The 18,108-nt window shown below is 34.3% G+C and overlaps 1 protein-coding gene across 1 annotated transcript in view; it reads right to left on the bottom strand.

Moving 5' to 3' along the window:
* MMP16 (matrix metallopeptidase 16) overlaps nt 1–18,108 on the bottom strand; it is a 166,728-nt gene that overhangs the window by 10,443 nt on the left and 138,177 nt on the right. The window contains exons 7-8 of the mRNA XM_041464440.1: nt 10,688–10,826; nt 2,125–2,275 (exon numbers count right to left, since the gene is read on the bottom strand). Of these exons, the coding sequence (XP_041320374.1) occupies nt 2,125–2,275; nt 10,688–10,826 (290 nt within the window). The remainder of the gene's footprint in view (nt 1–2,124; nt 2,276–10,687; nt 10,827–18,108) is intronic.

The raw sequence follows: 18,108 nt of genomic DNA, 5'->3' as shown, positions 1-18,108 counted from the left end.
CACTTCATAGTTTTAGAAAAAGGGAATTTGGAAAATATTTGCTAAACTATGTTCTATATCTAAGCCTATTTACTTAATGATATCCTGAGCCACTGAATTATTAAGTTTCATGAAGAAAAAACATTGATTTAAACTCTAAAGTGCATAAAAAAGTTGGACCAGACAGAGGTGCAAACAAGGACACATGTCAAGAAGTTAATCAAACCTATTATTTTCTAGTCCCAAATGACTCAGTTCTGGTAGGATAGGAATAACAGAGGGACTAATGTTTTCTGTAGCCAATTTTTTCCCTTTTATGTGTTTCATGCAATTTAGAAGAATTATCATGAGTATTGAAATAGATAATGTCAAATTACAACAAAAATGTTGCATACATGAGCTGCTTTAGACATATGACTGTTTACTGGTTCAACCTTTAAATCTTCTTACTGGTTTAGTTAATGGGATTTTCTTGTTGATTTTTTTGCTTGGTCATTTTTGTTATTAATTTTATTTTATAGCCAATATTTGATGTCATAAGCAATGTACATTGAGAAACTTACTGCTATAAAGGTTTATTCCCACTGATGGCCGATATGGCCAAAATCCTATAATGGCTCAATTATCTCTGCAAGGCTCATGTTCAATCTTCTTCTAACATACTCTATTGCATTTATATCCTGCTGAGTTTCATTGTTCTTGTTAGCTCTAAGTAGCAACTTTTCTGCCAGCACCTGTTTTCTCTGCTAGTTCTTTTTGTCTTCTGTTATTACCAATCATGTTTTAGGAAAGTCCTGAATATAAGTAACTACATGGTACTATAAAAGGACATTGCTGAATAAAGCTTAAAGGAAGTAAAAGTCACAAAAGATTCTTACTGTACATCTTTTTACAATATGTATGTGGAGGTGGAAAATTATTACCTGAAAAAGAATTTGAATTTTTAAAAAAGATCTACTCAACCATAGAAAGCAAATTATTTAGGCATCTTCTACTCACTATGAAAATTGATTGCTTGAAATGACACCTGTTTTAAAACATTACAAAAATTTGACTTAGTTATCTATTTCCCTCACCATTAGTATTGGAGAGCTATATTTTTTTTTATAATAAAAAGAGCTTTAACCATAAAATTTGTTGCAGCATTCTGTAGTGTAATTTTTACAGTAGTGCTAAAGAATTACAAACTATACTGCCCTAAACATATTCTATGATGTGCATTAAATTGATTTCTTAAGTGATCCATGAATACTATTAGTGTCTGAGAACACTAAGTACCACACAGTAACAAAAGCAGTCAGTTTTAATAAGACTAATAGAAATATTACAGTTATTAATACAGAATAATTTGTCTCTGAGCACACAAAATTTGCACAGCGATACATCAATCACCAAACACAGTACCATACTGAATACCTGTAAAATCCATCATTCAAACAACTTGCAGTGTTTTAAAAACTAATGAATTCTCCTGATGTCTCTATAAAGGAGAAAAACATTCCTTTCCTTTTTTTTTTTATTTACAGGTAAATAGAGACACTAAATGACTAGTACAAGTATGTCAGGAATGGAAAAACTCTTGGATTTTATGATTTTTTTTTCTGTGCTTGTCCTTTTGTTGGGGGGGTTGTGGGTTTTTTAAATTATTATTACTAATCATAGATATGTGTCCCTATAAGATTTATTTAGAAGCAATTCCAAGAAAATGCTCAAATTCTTCTCTAGCTCCCATGTTTAGCACTGAGTTCCCTTTTTTACCTCAATATCAAATAGTAGCGAAGTCACTTTCACTGACCTTAAAAGCTTTGGATCATGCCTTGCCTGCTCATGTTCTAGGGTTTAGAAATGGGGATAAAAAGAAAGATGTAAGAGTGTACATAAACAAATAACTTTGAGTATTTAAGTTCAAATTTGCCACAACTGTGACTCGCCTGTTGACTTCTAAAACATAACTTTTCTACTGGATATACTTATACCCATTCCAAGATACTCACAAAAATATAATTTAGTTTATAAGACATGTGAAAACAGTACAGCCATCTAAGCAGGAGGAGTAAATTCCATTCTTTTGAGAAACAGAGGAAAAGGTTAACATGTTTAGCTGGTATCCACTGAATTGTTCCCTTGCAGAAATCCTATACCAACCTATCTCCTTTGAAGAAGTAGGTTTTTCCAACATCTTCCCACCAAATTGCTGAATCAATGCCGTGGGAAGGAATTCCACTTCCAAGTGTTATCAAATCATGAGGATAACCTGGCTGGAGAGTAGTGTCCTTGAAAACCCAGAACTTGTTACCTGTACAAAAGCATATATATACACACATATATGTGTGTTAGTCATCAGTACTGTTGGTAGAAATATTAATACACTCTTACAAAATAAGAAAGACTCCCAAAGGTTTATAGTAGTGGTTCTTCCAAATACAATGAAATGAAAAATGTTCCATCACTGCAGACAATGCAAAATTAAATATGCCTTATGGATATCTTGCATTTATACAGCACCTTTCTTCAAATAAGTCCACAGAATATTTTAATACCAACTATGCAACTATGATCAAAAGTAGAGTGAAAATTAAATCACCTTAAGAGACTCTGTCGTTGATAATGTAATACATTTACAGAAAAACTACGCAGCAGTTTTACATTTCATGAGGAAAGAGAGAATTTTATAAGAAAATAAGGTAAGAAATACCAAAAAAATAGCAATGACAATTTTCATAGAGACCAAATACCTTTATTACTCTGTATTTCTCTTCAAAAAGTTAAATTACTTATAAAAGATGTATGATTATTTCAGAAATAACCATAGAATTTAATATTTAAACATCTTTTAGGGCGTCCTAAAGACAGCAAACTGAGAATCTGAATCCCTTTTGTGGCTGAAAGTAATGGTGGGTTGCCAGTGGCAGTAAGACTTAAGCTTTGTCTGTAGGTGACAAATTATTCAAAAGCCCCCAGCTGACTTATTAAGTGCTGAAAAAACAAAGTGGTTGTATGACTCCAGTTGATGTTAGCACAGTGTCTGCACAAACCTCAGATTACCCAGGTTACTCAGGTCACTTCTTAAATATGAATGACAGCCCAGGGCTTCCTGGACTGTAGTGCTGAGTGGATGAAACCCCTACTGCTAGAGGGGTAACTGCAGTTAGTAGATAAATATTCTGTGTACATAGGGATCCACGCCTACAGAAGTAGCAGCTGCACCAGTGTTTTATAGTCGAGATGCCTCTGTTTGTGGGAGAGGATGCTTCCTGTGCTCTCTCTTCCAGCTGGATGTTTACCTCAACAGCCCACAACTCCAGTTTCCAAGCTTGAGATTTTCTCTAGCTTCCTGGACAAGTTCTTCTTCACTGAATACTTCCATGATAATCTCACCTACTTCACTATCTCATATTAAACCTACAGTCCAATATTTCCCCCATAATTTTGTTGTCCTCCGAGGGACTTCTCAATATACTGTCCCCCCTGTCTTATTTTTGCAACTATCTTCTCCTTTTTACATTTCTGCTTTTTTCTAATTCTTCAAAACTCACTTCTCACCTGTGTCTTTTCAGCAGAGACTTCTCTTTCAAACACAGCTTTGGCTGAAAAAAGGGAATAAAGAACCCCTTATGCTCCCTAGAAATAGGAAAGGGGCAGCATAATTTGCATTTATGTACTTATATGATGAGCTTGCTTGGATGCCTGTCTTCTCTCTGTGTTCTGTCCCCTAGACCACAAGGACACTCTTCTCAGGCTAGACTATAGGCTGCATTGTGAAAGAACCATGTGTTTATTCTCTCTTCAAAGCACTACCATCATCATTTTTTTCAAAAAGAATTGCTAGTTTTAGTAATAATGACACTGAAGGAGAAGATACTCTTTGACATCACATGGGCACTTTGAGCTAAATCACAAAAAAATCTAGACAAGATTGATGAACATATATATTGAATTTGCCTTATTGGATTCTTCACTTTGGTCTATTCATTGCTATGCATGACAATGGTATTTAAAATGTAAGGGGAAAAGTTTGAAAACAAATTTTGCTCAAACACATTTGGAAAGAGGATGTAAGAGATAAAATCATGGCTGTTCACATTAGGTTTTGTACTTACCTTTAAGGCTAGACAGGTTGTTATACAGATTTAGGAGGTTAAAGTACTGTGTTGTATAAATATTCTATAAGGAAATGTAATATTACCCCAAAGACCTAGGATCAGGTGTATGCCAGAATCATCAAGAGGGAAAATCCAGAGAGCTGTTTTGCAGTTGGTTTTATATTTTAGCTACCCTCTGTGGTATTAAGCATTTGTTTAAAGGAAAGGATTTTTTGATCTCCCTGTTTGTACTGTGGTGTTTTAAAGCATGTTTTCATTTTATCAGAGTTTTAATTAGGAGAGGGGGTATAGTTTCCATCCCTCACATGCTGGGTTTCCAGGGTTAATTTTTTATCAGCTTCTTTACAGCTGCTCATCACCCACTTTCAAGCACAGACACTACAGTTTGCTCAACAGATCCATTTTCTCTCACCTGCCAGCTGAAGGAAAGAAAGGACTCAAAGAATGAGTATGTACAGAGCCATTTTAAGTAGTGAAAATGAAAGAGACATAGAGACCTATGAAGTGCAGTCAAGGAAAGCTGAGTTCTCTGTTGACCTGGGATTTAGGTCATTGATAACCTGAGATTTATCTTTACTGAGATACCTTATAAAAACTCATTTATAGCATTTAATAATGTCAGAGGTGAGCTGTCATATTTTCTGAAAAAAATCTCTTTTCCCAGTATTCTTCCCCTGGGAAACTGAGAAGCCTCAGAGAAAAATGAAAACAATAATTATCTGATTTGCTTCTCCTGTGTTTTGTTGCTTTGGAATGTGTTTGGACATTGTTTACCAACAGCTGGTTGTTTCATGATTTCATGTGAATTGTTTTGACTAATGACAAATCATGGTCAAGCTGTGTCAGACTCTGGAGAGAGAGTCACGAGTTTTCATTAGTATCTTTTAACCTTCTGTCTGTATCTTTTCTGTATTCTTTAGTATAGTTTAGTATAGTATTCTTTTATATAATATAGTATCATAAAATAATAAATTAGCCTTCTAAGAACATGGAGTCAGATTCATCATTCCTTCCAATGTCAGGGCGCCCTGCAAATACAAGAGTGAGCATCTTCAATCATTCTGTGTCCCTCCGCCCATGTGGTTTATTTTTGCCAATTCATACAACTGGACACAGAAGGCTTCAGATGTTAATGGCAGTTTCAAATGCAATGATAAGAGAAGTCATGCGTTTTGGACCTTACTAGTTGGTACTTATGGTGTGAACGACAGATGGCATCCAGTGAATGATCCTGGGCCAGCTCATTTCTGTTTCAGAAGATCATTCAAAATGACAGCTGTTGCACAGCATTGAGAGGCATATGCTGTGATGTATGTAATGCCAATACTTTTCTCTGTGCCTCACAAGGAATAAAAGTCAAAGTAATTGTTATGAATAGATCATTATCAGCCATACCCAAGGAGGCAAAGTTAACTATCAACAAGATCAGGTCGTACCAAAATAAACAATGGTTATGCACAAGCCATTGTAAATGACAGCACCACTGAGCTATGTATTTTTTCCATATTCAGAGATACTGAAGTAAAAGGAAAGTGTAGATGTGAGAACAGGCATAAGAAACTGAATTCTTCACATAATTTCTTACTAAGAAGCAAATTCTTTCTTAGAAAACAGAGAAAAGGTAAATTTATCTGTATTCTGCAGAGACAGGGGAGAATTGAGACCTCTAACACATGTAAGCAAAGACTATTGAAGCTAACTAGCAGGAATTTTATTTAACATTTGCTTTAGAAGACATGTTTAGTCTGCTATAACTGTGTTGATTGTTAATGAGAAGTACTGTATATAAGAAATCCAAATGTTCCATCTGGCTGACAGCTTTCACTTTGGTTTTTTTTTTTTGGTTTTTTTTTTTTTTTGTTTTTTTTTTTTTTTTTTTTTTTTGGTTTTTTTTTTTTGTTTGTTTGTTTGGTTGGTTTTTTTAGGAGGTTTTAGGAGGTCTTGTTTTGGATTTTTTTTTCTGTCTCTCACCTGGAGGAAAGTGGGTGTCTATTGATCAGAGAATTGATCTGATCAACAGAATTTGATCAGAACGCAATGTTAGGAGAAGTTAAAGCTGAAAATCAGTGCAAAAGATGCCCAACTGTGATGAGAATGAGATAATTTTATTTCTAATATATTTATGAAACTTTAAACATAGTACAAACTAATGCTAAAGTCAATATTCTTTCATGTAGCTCATATTCTACTTACACTAATAGTCAATAAAACTTCATTAATTGTGATCATAATGCAAAGAACCATGACAAAATTAGTAATATTTTTATTCTTCTTAAGATAACTAATGCTTCTTTGGAGTCAAAACCTGTGCCCTCGGCAGAAACCACCACTGTGTTTATTTTGCAAAGTTGTGTTTTTAAGGTCTCATTGGTAGGTTTGTTATTTTCACAGAGAATAAAGCACCACATGTTTCATGAAGTCTGAAATTTCAGAATGTTTGATCTCTCTGCTTTTATTCCCTAATGGAAGGTCTAATATAATAAGAGGCAGATTGGCAAGGTCAGAAGCTAAGAGTGAAGCAAGTGATAAAAAAGCTAAAATGTCTTATTTCTTGAAATAATGCTTTGTTAAATATCATCACTGTAGGGAAACAGCTGAGAAGGATGAACGATGGAATTATTTGAAGTCTCTCAAAATCCATCTTTGACATTCTAAAAAAAGTACTGGAAATAAAGGGCATCTGTATTGCTACGCTTCACTCAAAATTACAACATTGTAGTTTTCTTTAGACTGTTTAACTTCCTACTGACTACTGCCAACAAATATGCAGTTTTTAGCATCTAGTTCTTCCTTTATAGAATCTGAATTCTGAATAATTGTGCTTCTGGGTTTTTTGTCCATATTAATTGAAATTATGGTATATGTGTAGTGCAAGAAGTGTGTGGCACATCATCACTGTGTTAGAGTGGTGAGATGAATTTCCAAATTTTTAAACAATTACATGTAATTTAAATAAATTTAAAAATAACATCTAATCCTGAATGTTGGTTTATTCCAACATTCCTTTTAATTTTGGTCTTTCAAGCCTGTATCTAGTCTTTTTCTAGAATCCTAAAATTACTATTCATGGTTCCTTTTTCCCCATTCTGTTTCCCACATCAAGTTTCTGTCATTTCTCTGTTCCATGATTTGACACTATAGTAAATCTATTTTTCAATATAAAACTGTCAGGCCATGGGGTAAGTGCAGTAGAATATTATGATGGAGACGCTGGTAGTATGAGTTTTACAGCAGCCTTTCTATTGCTACATTTGGTTTACCATAACATTCAACAGCACAGATGGCTAGACAATTTCATTTTTAGCACTATATAAATTCCCAAAGGTACACAGAATGAATTTTACTATTCATGTTTTCTCTTTAAGAGAAAAAAAAGTATCTTTCTGATGCCATCTTATTATCATTCAGCATGGACACTGGTAATGAGTAATAACAAGAATTCAAACATCTGTTTTTTATAAGCAGCTATCCACCAGATTGCTCTGTACTTTATGAGTATGATCTGGTCTACTGGGGTCCAATGAGTCCATCTGGCAGGGAACAGGAAGAGCATCTTGGTCATAGGCTTGCCAAGAAGGTAAAGAAGGATTTTAACTAAAGTTGCTGGTGGAGAAAGAACCTCAATCCACCCCACTTGTACCAGTTTGATGCCAGTGCCAGCAAGAGATGTCCAGAGCCTGGAGAGAGATCACAGGTCAGCAGGAGAGCACCTGAAACAGCACAAAGGAATTCCAGCCACTCCAGACAGTAAGTTGATTTCACTGGGCCTCCAAATTAAATGCCTCTATGGAAACACACGTATTATCCAGAACAACAACAGGAGCTGGGGATGTGCTTGGAAATTTGTGCTCACCTGCAGGGCTGCGATCTTACTGGCATCACAGAGACAAGGTGGGATGCTTCTATGAATGGAATGTTAGAATGGAAGGCTACTGGCTCTTTACAAAGGATGGGCAGGGAGGAGGGCATGGGGGTGTCGCTGTCTGTGTCAATGACCTGCTGGCATGCATGGAGCTCTGCTGGGATGGATGAGGAGCTTGTCACAGAATCAGCTAGATTGTAAAAGATCATCAAATTCAACATCTGACCTAACACCACCTTATCAACTAAACCATGGCCACATCCAGTCTTTTATTAAACAGCTCCAGGGTCAGTGACTACACCACCTCCCTGGGCAGCCCATTCCAGTGGCCATCTACTCTTTCTGTGAGCATTTTTTTTCCTAATGTGTAGCCTGTATGTTTGTAGTATATTATGGGTCAGCACTAAAGGGAGGGCAGGTACAGGTAACACTATAGTGTGGGTCAGAGTGCATAGTGACATTAAACCAGTACAAGTTCTCTGCTGGCACTTAACCCATCTTTTCTATTTTATTCTCTGAATAACAGATGTAGACATTGGCTTAAGTATGTGCTTTGTTAACACATCTGTATGTGTTAACTTCAGATTCAAAGCTCCTTCTAGAACTTACTTGTTTGGACCAATTTTAGACTGGTAAAGCACACTACCTGGATAAGACATTCTACTTGCTTATCATCTTAGCAACAATCAGCTTGTCTATTTCTAGCACCTTTTGGAGGAGGACATGTACTCTTTTCCCAGGAAATTTTGTGATGAAATAGAAGAAATGAGACAATGATCATTTACCTACAGTCTATTTATATAAATTTCTGCAATCATGTTCCACAAGGCAGTTGAGATCCTTGGAACAGGAATTTTCAAGGACACCCACACAGAAGACAACTGAAATTTTTGATTCTGTAGCAGTGGAAAAACATAAATTACACTGATAGAAAACACCAACAGTTAGATATTAAGAGTCATAAGGACATGGCAGAGAAGCAAAAAAAATTTTTTTTAAATTGCACAAGGAAATACAAAGATTTTTGACCTTGGCAAATAGAGGAATAATACAAATGTCATTGGAAAAATAATGGAAGGAACTTTGAAAAGAAGTCATATGGGAAAAAAACACTACAGCAGAATATCTAAATATCATATGATATCAGCTAGAAGGCATAAAACTAACTGGTCTGAAATTAGATAGCATAAGGTGGGGATGATATGAAAGGAAAACACAATTCTGATCTCTAAAAGCACAATCCTGCTGTTCCTGCTTGCTTTAATTAATCTTGATTTAATTTCTCAGAGAAAAAAATAGAGAAGTTTCCTCCTCCTTCTGTTGTTTGTTATCTGTAACCCACAGACTACAGGATCAACCTATTCCTCTAAGACCTAACAGGAGCCAGTCAGAAGGGGGTGAAGAGTTAATAATGATGAAACATATTTCAAGGTCATTGGGAAGGAAAAGAAGCAGCTATAACAATAAGCTTGATCATTTCTGTCTGGAGCTCAGATAATGGATCCCAGCATTATCAAGGCAGAAGTCTGGAATGCCAGGGTAGCTACTTTGCTCTTTGTAGAAGTGGTGCAAAGAAATAGCTACAGAATAATATTTTTATCCTTCCATGTCTTACAGACCTAAAAATCAAGCAGTGGGATGGAGATTTGGAGATACCTTGATCATGATTTCCAACCATATAAACTTTCCAGATCACACAAAAAATACAATTTTAAACATAAATTCTTTGTACTGTTATGAAGTGTTTCTGCATGTTATTAAATATTTTTATTTAACATTCCCAAGACCCTGTTTCCATAGTGAATGAAATATTCTAGCTCCCTGTTAATGACTCCTCTTGTAAAAATGAATTTTTTTTAATATAACAACTTTAAAAAATCTACCTTTTTTTGTAATGAGTTAAAAAATAATAATTCACAACACTAAATAGCTGACTAATTTTTCACATATTTGTTATCTATTAAGTTTCTTCTTCTCTCAAATGATTATTTTGTAAAACATACTTTACATAATTTGAAGATTTTGTCACTAAGTATGCATTTGTTAAACATATAAGATAGCTTTATCATTAAATCTAAATAAGGTGCATGTTCAAGAATTTTAATTTTGAAGAACAGCTGATGTCTGAAATGAAATTTGAAAAGAATTGTTAGCAACAATTTGATCTAAATCATCTATTTTGTGGAGTTTGTGCTCCTTTAAAAACACTAAATACACACCTATGAAAAAGATTATTTTCCCCCACCTGAAACTCCTAACATCACAGATCTTAGATGAAACAAATACAATGCAGTACATTGAGGTTTATATAGCAGAGGTGCCTTTTAAATATATAAGAAATTAATTTGCAAAAAGGAAGGGCAAAGAGAACTACACAAAAATTAATAATGCAAATGTGTTCATTGTGTCTTCCTAAAATATATTTTAAAAAATTATTTCATAGTAGATCACTTCATTTCTATGTCTTATATTTATACTTTCAAATTTTTATTGAATATGTAAGAGCAAATGACCTGATACTGTGATACCATAAATTAATGTAATTATGTAATTATGTAATTATGATTATATAATCATAAATTAAATATGTAATTGCCAAAAGAGAAAATGTTAACTTATATACTCTTCATTTAGCCACCAATTTGCAATAAGATTTACCAATCATTAGTAAAAATAAACAAGATGTGTTTCAAGAAATCATCACACTCAAAAGCATTACACAAAATCTTTTGTTCTTTCTTACCTTTAAAGAAGACAAAATTCCCCTCACTGTTTTCATAAACTGCATCAATGCTGGGAGGCAGTCCCCTCCAGAAGTAGGTAATCTGCATGGGGTATCCATCCATCACCCTGTTGTTCCTGACTCGCCAAAACCACTGATCCTGGAAACCAAGCATACACTTCTTGTTACATTTATTCAGCTGCTGTCTTGAAAATACTGAACAGCCTATCATGGCATTTTTAGAGCAGATCCTTTGCTGAGTGGATAAGCACATTGTGTTTGTCTTGCATTACAAATGTTTCAGAACTGGTTTTTGCTGAGGTGGGGATAAACACAAACCAGGTGTTTGGAGCAGACAGCCCTCAGCAGAACATACAGCATTGTATGAGATGATGTAACTCTCTCAACTTCATTCTTATAATTTAAAATTTGTGGTCTGACTACAAGTGCTTTTAGACTGAACTGTATGCTTATGTAATGCCCAAAATAATGGGACTACATACAGTCTTTGAAGACCAATTAATTTTGCATTTCATTCTTATGCAGTGGCTGCTAACAGTGAAAGGTTGATAGATATATGTGTAAAATTACTACATCAGTCCAGCAGGAACTATGCTTTGGTGACAGTTTTACTGTAGTGAAGTTTAACAGTCTTTCCAAGTGACATTAAATAGAATGGTTAATATTACAGCCATATATATATCTATATACATATATATATATAATAGGTGCTAAATCCAATATGTGGCACATTAAATGGGTATCAATAAAAATATTATCACTGTACTGCTTCAGAACTGTTTCATTTAAAAATGAAGAATAGAGTAAGTATTTAAATTCTTACACACATTTGAACATTTTTCAGCATTAGTATTATGTAAAACAACCCCCTTTAACAATAAAGAAAGTGATGTTCTGCTAGAGTCTGTCACAGTTTACATGGCAGTTCTTCCTCTGTGTAAGGAACACAGATTTCACAGTGCAACAAAACCTGTAAAATCACCAACTCAACAAATATCTTCTTGAGAATGGATTATGTTTCAGACTTAGTGATTTTTGGAGTATGCTTGCATTATTTTATTTTGATAGAAAGACCAATAAACTTATATTTTGCAGATTTGGTATTGAGTTGTATACAAAACTGCATTTCATACTTCATATTGTTGACTTGCAGTATAATAGTTAGAATATTCTTATCTATTTTTTATTCAAATTCCTTAGCAAACCAATAATTTTTCCTGCTATACTATGAAAATCTTAACAATAATACAATTTTGGCAAAACTGGAATGTTTGTTTCATTCAGCATATCCCCATGAATTTTTTAAAAAATCTGTTTATATGTATACATAGATGCATATGGGTCGTTTGCTTTAATGTTGAAATATTCCATTCTGAAGCATAATTGTGAATATAAGATGCAGTGTTCTCTCTTCTGCTGATGGAATCTCATAGATTTCTTATTTTCCTCACCTATTTTCAGCATGTGTACCTGTCCTTGCAATAACCATGGGCAGTGGGGTATAGCTCATCAGTAAGGATCCTACAGGTTTCCACAAAACTAACATTTTGGAAATTTATAATTTTAGCATTTTTATGGTCTTATTTAAACAGACAGAGGCTGGCATATGATTTGTCAATAGATATCATTTCAGGGAATCAGCAAATGGAAATGTCTGAGGTCAGAACTGAAAGTTTGGACCATATATAAGGTTGGGGGAAGTAGGTGTTTCCAGAGGCTGATAGAATAATTTGTTTATGTAAATTTAATTTTGCTGGGTGACTTTCCTATGAACATGCTGGACTCAATGGTTTTAGACTGACAGAATTCAAACTCTGTAACTCAAGAAACGCAGCATGTAGCTGTAAAGAATGCCAAGGACCTTTCTGAAGAATTAGATGAGATAGGCTCTGCTTATGGAAAGAATGCCCCATTTCAGCACATATATTAAATGTAATTAGTTTATCTTAAACAAAGTTATATTTACCAGCAATTTTATCATCTGCATTTTGATAAACATGTACATTTAATGAAAGTATTTTTGACAGGAGTTTAGCTGTTATTGAAATTCAGAAGAGGCATAGTCCAAGACAAAGCATATTCACTCTAATAAAGCTCTTTCACACTTTAAGCAATTAGCTTGAAACAGTTTCTCTGGCAAAACACTTCTCAGTGTATTTGCTTATGTTGAATAAACACAGTTTTGTCCCTTTTGAGAAATGGTGTTTATTGAGAATCCCTTTGCCCTTCCCGCTATGTTAGTTAAATACACTTTTTATTAATTTGTTTCCCCAAAACACAGTAACTACAGGAAACAGGTTGAACATGACTTGTCACACACACTCCAAGGCAAAGCCTGACAAATGCATGCACTGAATGCATAGATTTTAGTCTTTCCTTGCTGGCAAACAAATGCCTCTTTGTTGGCATCTCTAGATACTCAACTGCTTCAAAAATATGGATCACTCCTGTGCAGCTGAGATCTGGCATAATAATGGATCGTTAAATATTATGACTACAGACATATCAAATAAATTAAGCTTGGGCAATTATTCCCAGTTCAAAAGCAAAGCTGAAACAAACAAAAATCAACACTTAATTAAGATAGAGCAATATATCTAAAACCCAGAAAATGGTCATTGAGTGAGAAGAGACTGTAAGATGTTTCAGAAACACTATGATGGATAAAGGGTGACAGTCTAATGAAGAAGCAGTAGCGGTCACTCAAATTGAATGTTTTGACATTTTAGTTAGAAGATGGGATATTTCTGAGGAAAAAAAGACAATAAAGATTTTAGAGAAACAAACTAAACAAAGGTCATGCATAAATCATTCTGCACTGTCAGTAAATGTTTCACGTATTTTTTTCCCCTGCATTTAAAGGGACTAAAATATAGTATATCATGTCTGATCATAGCATATAGCTCCCTCGTAAAAACACTTCTTTATTAGGTCAGAGAATTTTAAATGGAAGAAAATATTAGAGTAAAAAAAAAAAATCTGGCTCTTAATGCATAATTTTCATACTTTGTTAGTAGATACAGTCTCCTCCCAATCTTAGAAGATACTTTTTTAGTGGTGATTGTGTTAAATTGTTCTTTATGTTTAATTCTATGAATGTTTAAATATTTACTCCTATGAATAATTAATTTCCATTTCAGTATTTATTAGCAACTTAAATATATTTCAGATTCCTTAAGGGACACAAGTGATGTGTATGAGAATTAAAAAAATCTCCAGGTATTTTGGTTTATCCATAATACACAAACTAATAGAGCCTTTAGTGCAAAATTAATGGACCTTTTTGTCGACAGCACCTCATTTTCTCTTATGTCTCTGGACCAACGACCATTGTCAATGTTAAAACATTCGTTTGCTACAAAATGTCTAGAGCTCTGACCTTTATTTTATACCTAATGAACTCTGTCTACAACTCTGTAATGACATGTGACACTCTGACTCAAGGTCGAATGATACCCAGTAAAAAAAGAAAGACTGCCCAATGTGATAGACATTCTAAAAAACCTACAACAAGCTACAAAGAAGGAAAAAAATCAGAAATTTTTGAACTGGTACCTTTTTTAACAATTTGGAAATGAAGGCAGGTAAAGATTTAAGGCAGACAGAGAGGTGCAAAACAAGGCCAAAATGCAACTGTAAATTATATTATTTTGACAATGATTATAAAAATGTGTGAACCCCCAGCAATATTTGAAATATCCTTTCACTGCAGCAAAAATCTCTGTGAATTTCTGCCTGACTTGATGTCTAAGAGTATATATATGGTGCTGTTAAGAGAATTCCCCATATAGGATGGAGTGAGATGCAATATTTAATAGCTGCAACTGATAGGGAGAGGAGTTTTACTATTTCTAGATTCCACAGGATAACTGTTTGGCCTATTTAATTTGAAAAAGAAAAAGCCAAATAAGCATAATACTTCTGCCCTAAATAAATGTCAATCAAATACTAAATTTCAACCAGTACTGTAGCTTAATATTATTGGCAAAATACATCAAAGTATCACATTGGATCTTGCATTCTTCCACAAGCATACTCTGATCATGTGAAAAAGCAAGTCTCTGTCAATGGAAGATTAAACATACCCAGGAGTTAGGCAAAACTGCAGCAACAGACTGACACACTCAGACAAATGAGCAGCCTTCTACTTTTTTTCATCTAAGTATTGCGGGGAAAAAAAAGAAAATAAGCCAGTGGCAAATACTATACTAAGATATTTTACAACTTTAACCTCTTGTCTTTGAGAAAAGGTAGAGCTGCGGTTATATACAGAGAAGCTGGCCAAAGGACAAAGCCTGCAGAAACTACATTTCAAGACTGTGGTCAAGGAGACAAAAAAGTTCACCTACTATACATCTTTATGGGATATTAAGAAACTGAATTTGGGAAATGAAAGGTATAGTTATTTTATCTAAACCAAAATAAATTTGGAATATCCTTTTAAAAGTCTTGATCTAATCTCAAAAGGCATTTTTCCACATCATGTCGTGAATTTCATCAGGGAATCTCAATGTTGGCAATAACAGCCCTGTGGCATGTGGAATTAAAGACTTTGTGCCTACTTATTTGGGGAATTCCACTATTTATTTAGTAATATCCCTTTTCAACATTCTGACTTTGGAATCTATAGCACTTAAGGCAAAGGAAATTACTGCACAAATTAGGGGGGAAAAAACCCCCAAAATAAACCAAAAAATTTTGAGCAAATTTCTGGGAAATAATTTTAATGGAGCAGAAAATACAAGATACAGTTCAGGGGATTTAAGGGCAGAAAAATTATCAACACAATTCACCTATGAGAAGGATTCTGAATTTATTTTTCTTTTCTGTTTTGCTTTTTTCTTCCTCAATATAGAATTTGCAATGAAATTAATAGACTAGGCTTACTTCCGTTCATACTTAATCCCATAGTAGAAAACAATTGGCTCTATTGAGACCAGAATCAGACATTAAATAGATGCTACCAATCTATCTCATTTTAGGAAACAATTAACTAAATGGACTATTTATACACACACAGCTCAGCTCATTATGAAGCTGGTTCACATTAAGAACAAACAAAGCTCCTTTAAAATTACAAAGGACTTTATCTGTTCATTAACAGATGGATGTATGATGCATCACTTATTTGAACTTATAGAAACATTTAATCTTTGCTAATGTGTTTGGGACAACAGCATGTTTACCCAGTTAGAACAGGGCATAAAGGTTGTCTGAGAGCCACAGTGAGAAGTCAGAGCACTAAAAACCACTCAGAAAAATCTCAGCACTTCCTATGTTGAGATCCTGAACCTTCTGCTGATATCCTCACTGGGAATGAGACCAAATCATTGGATTCAAAACAAAGATATGCAAAGACATCACCAAATACATGTTCTGTTTCTTCCTTACTTTCTCAAGTAAGGAATTATTTCATGCCAATTATTAAGAACAATTATACAAATACCAACTATTTACTGTTGGTCCCTAATCAGACACTGGAGAACTCCTGTAGACAAATTAAAACCATTGTCTGTTATGAACTTAATTATTTTCCTTACCAACATGTTACAGCTAACTAACACCACGAACAAAACTATTAACTATTGTGACTCGGCATAGGAGCAAGTGGAAAACTGGCAAATGTTTCCCACTGTTGAATATGGGAAGTGCTAAACTGAGATTGGTTTAAAGTATCTGTCTTCAGCTGAGCTGAGGTTCACTGGTGTACATGCATTTTCAAAAGAAAATATTATGTAGTGATTTTATGTAGGAAATCTTTGCTAAGGAGTATGCTAAGCATTTTTTCCTAGTATATGCTCTTATCTTCCCTTCTGTATTACTGACACAATAAAGTGACGTCAAGTAATTTATTCAGGGTCCAAAATGGCCTTATGTTAAAACCTGTCTTCTTGGTATCTTATTCTGAGTCCTAACTATTGACTGAATAGTCTCTTTCACTCATTTGAGATATATTAAAAAAAAGAAAAAAAGCAAGTGGAAAAAAAATTTAGCAACCAGAAATTAGACTTCCAAGATTGGGGAAAATATGAACATAATCCATTTATTTTTCAGAAAGAACTCAAAGGGTTATGGCATTTCATATGCACTCTGACTCTCTTCGCAGGAGAAACCTGCAAAGCTGTGCAGATCTCCTTCATGGACCACATATACCATGAAATTGCAATGTGCAGTCTTGCTTATCAGAAATCTGATTTATGCATCACCAGAACAACAGGATGTAGCAAGAGCATCTGTGACCAAAGCTGGAGCAAAATTACCTCCTTTACCCTTAACACCAAATTCTAAAATATGGTAGATTAGCCGAAACACTGGCAGTCCCTCTGAAACCTGAATTTTTGTAGTGATTTCAATAAGTTGCAGTCAAGTATTTCCACTTCTATCCTCCTTCATTTTTTCTTTTCATTTATTTCTTTCTCTCTAATTTTCCTTGTTTTACTCTTACTCTAATGTGTGCTTTGGTCATTTTTTCAGGGTGTCAGTGCCCAAGCACTGGCAGAGGGAGCATTAGGGCTGACCTGTGCTGGAATACTGCAGGGAATGCCTGAGCTCCTCAGGCAATCTCCTGCCTCTGTGGCAATTCATGTAAGAACGGGCAAAAGCATTGCTCCCCATTCAGAGGAATTTTCATATTCAAAACCATTTCATGATCAGTAGCAGATTTGAGAAATTTTTCATTTTATTCCCAATATATAAATACTGAACATTTGACGACAAGCAACACAAGAATTCTGGTATTGTTCACACTTTGAGGATCACCCATTCATTTTTAAACTAGATCCTGCAAATCCCTCCTTTGTGCTATATTTTTTTTACTTGGAAGACAACATTCATTGCTTATTAAAGTGGAGTTATTTTGTCTAATGTCATAAACATAAAAAGAAGGTAAAACTATTAATTTTCTTAGAGCCATAGAATCATAGGAATATTAAGGTTGGAAAATATCTCTAAGATCATCTAAGTCCAACCTTTGAGTGAATCCCACGGTGCCTACCAAAACATGCCACTAATGTATTAGGGAAGTTTATTTTGGTTTTCGTATGTTGTATTTTTCCTAATTATCATGTGTATTGCAAGGCAAATATGTAAAAATTACACAATATTGTGAACTTACATTACATCTTCCTAAACAATATATAGCAAAATATTCAGCCAAGTACCACATGCAATTTGGTTATTTGCTGTGCAGAAATTATTTTGGACATCTACTTGGTTGACTATTAGTGTATCCAAACATTTTGTGCAATTCCTTGAATATTGAATGTATAAGACATAAAAAGAAAAGCATTTCTTAAAAATAGACCCTAGGCTTAAAAAAAAAATGCTCTAAGGCCAATATTTATCTTTTTTTTGATAAACAGTCTTGGTATAATCCAGAGTGAACTAACTGAGAAAGTATCTTTTTCAATGAAGGTAATGAA

This window comes from Pyrgilauda ruficollis, unplaced genomic scaffold (assembly GCF_017590135.1).
Source record: "Pyrgilauda ruficollis isolate IOZ18807 unplaced genomic scaffold, ASM1759013v1 scaffold18, whole genome shotgun sequence".
Lineage (NCBI taxonomy): Eukaryota > Metazoa > Chordata > Aves > Passeriformes > Passeridae > Pyrgilauda > Pyrgilauda ruficollis.
Note: the sequence above shows the minus strand (reverse complement) of the source record. Positions and strands in the feature narration are given on the sequence as shown.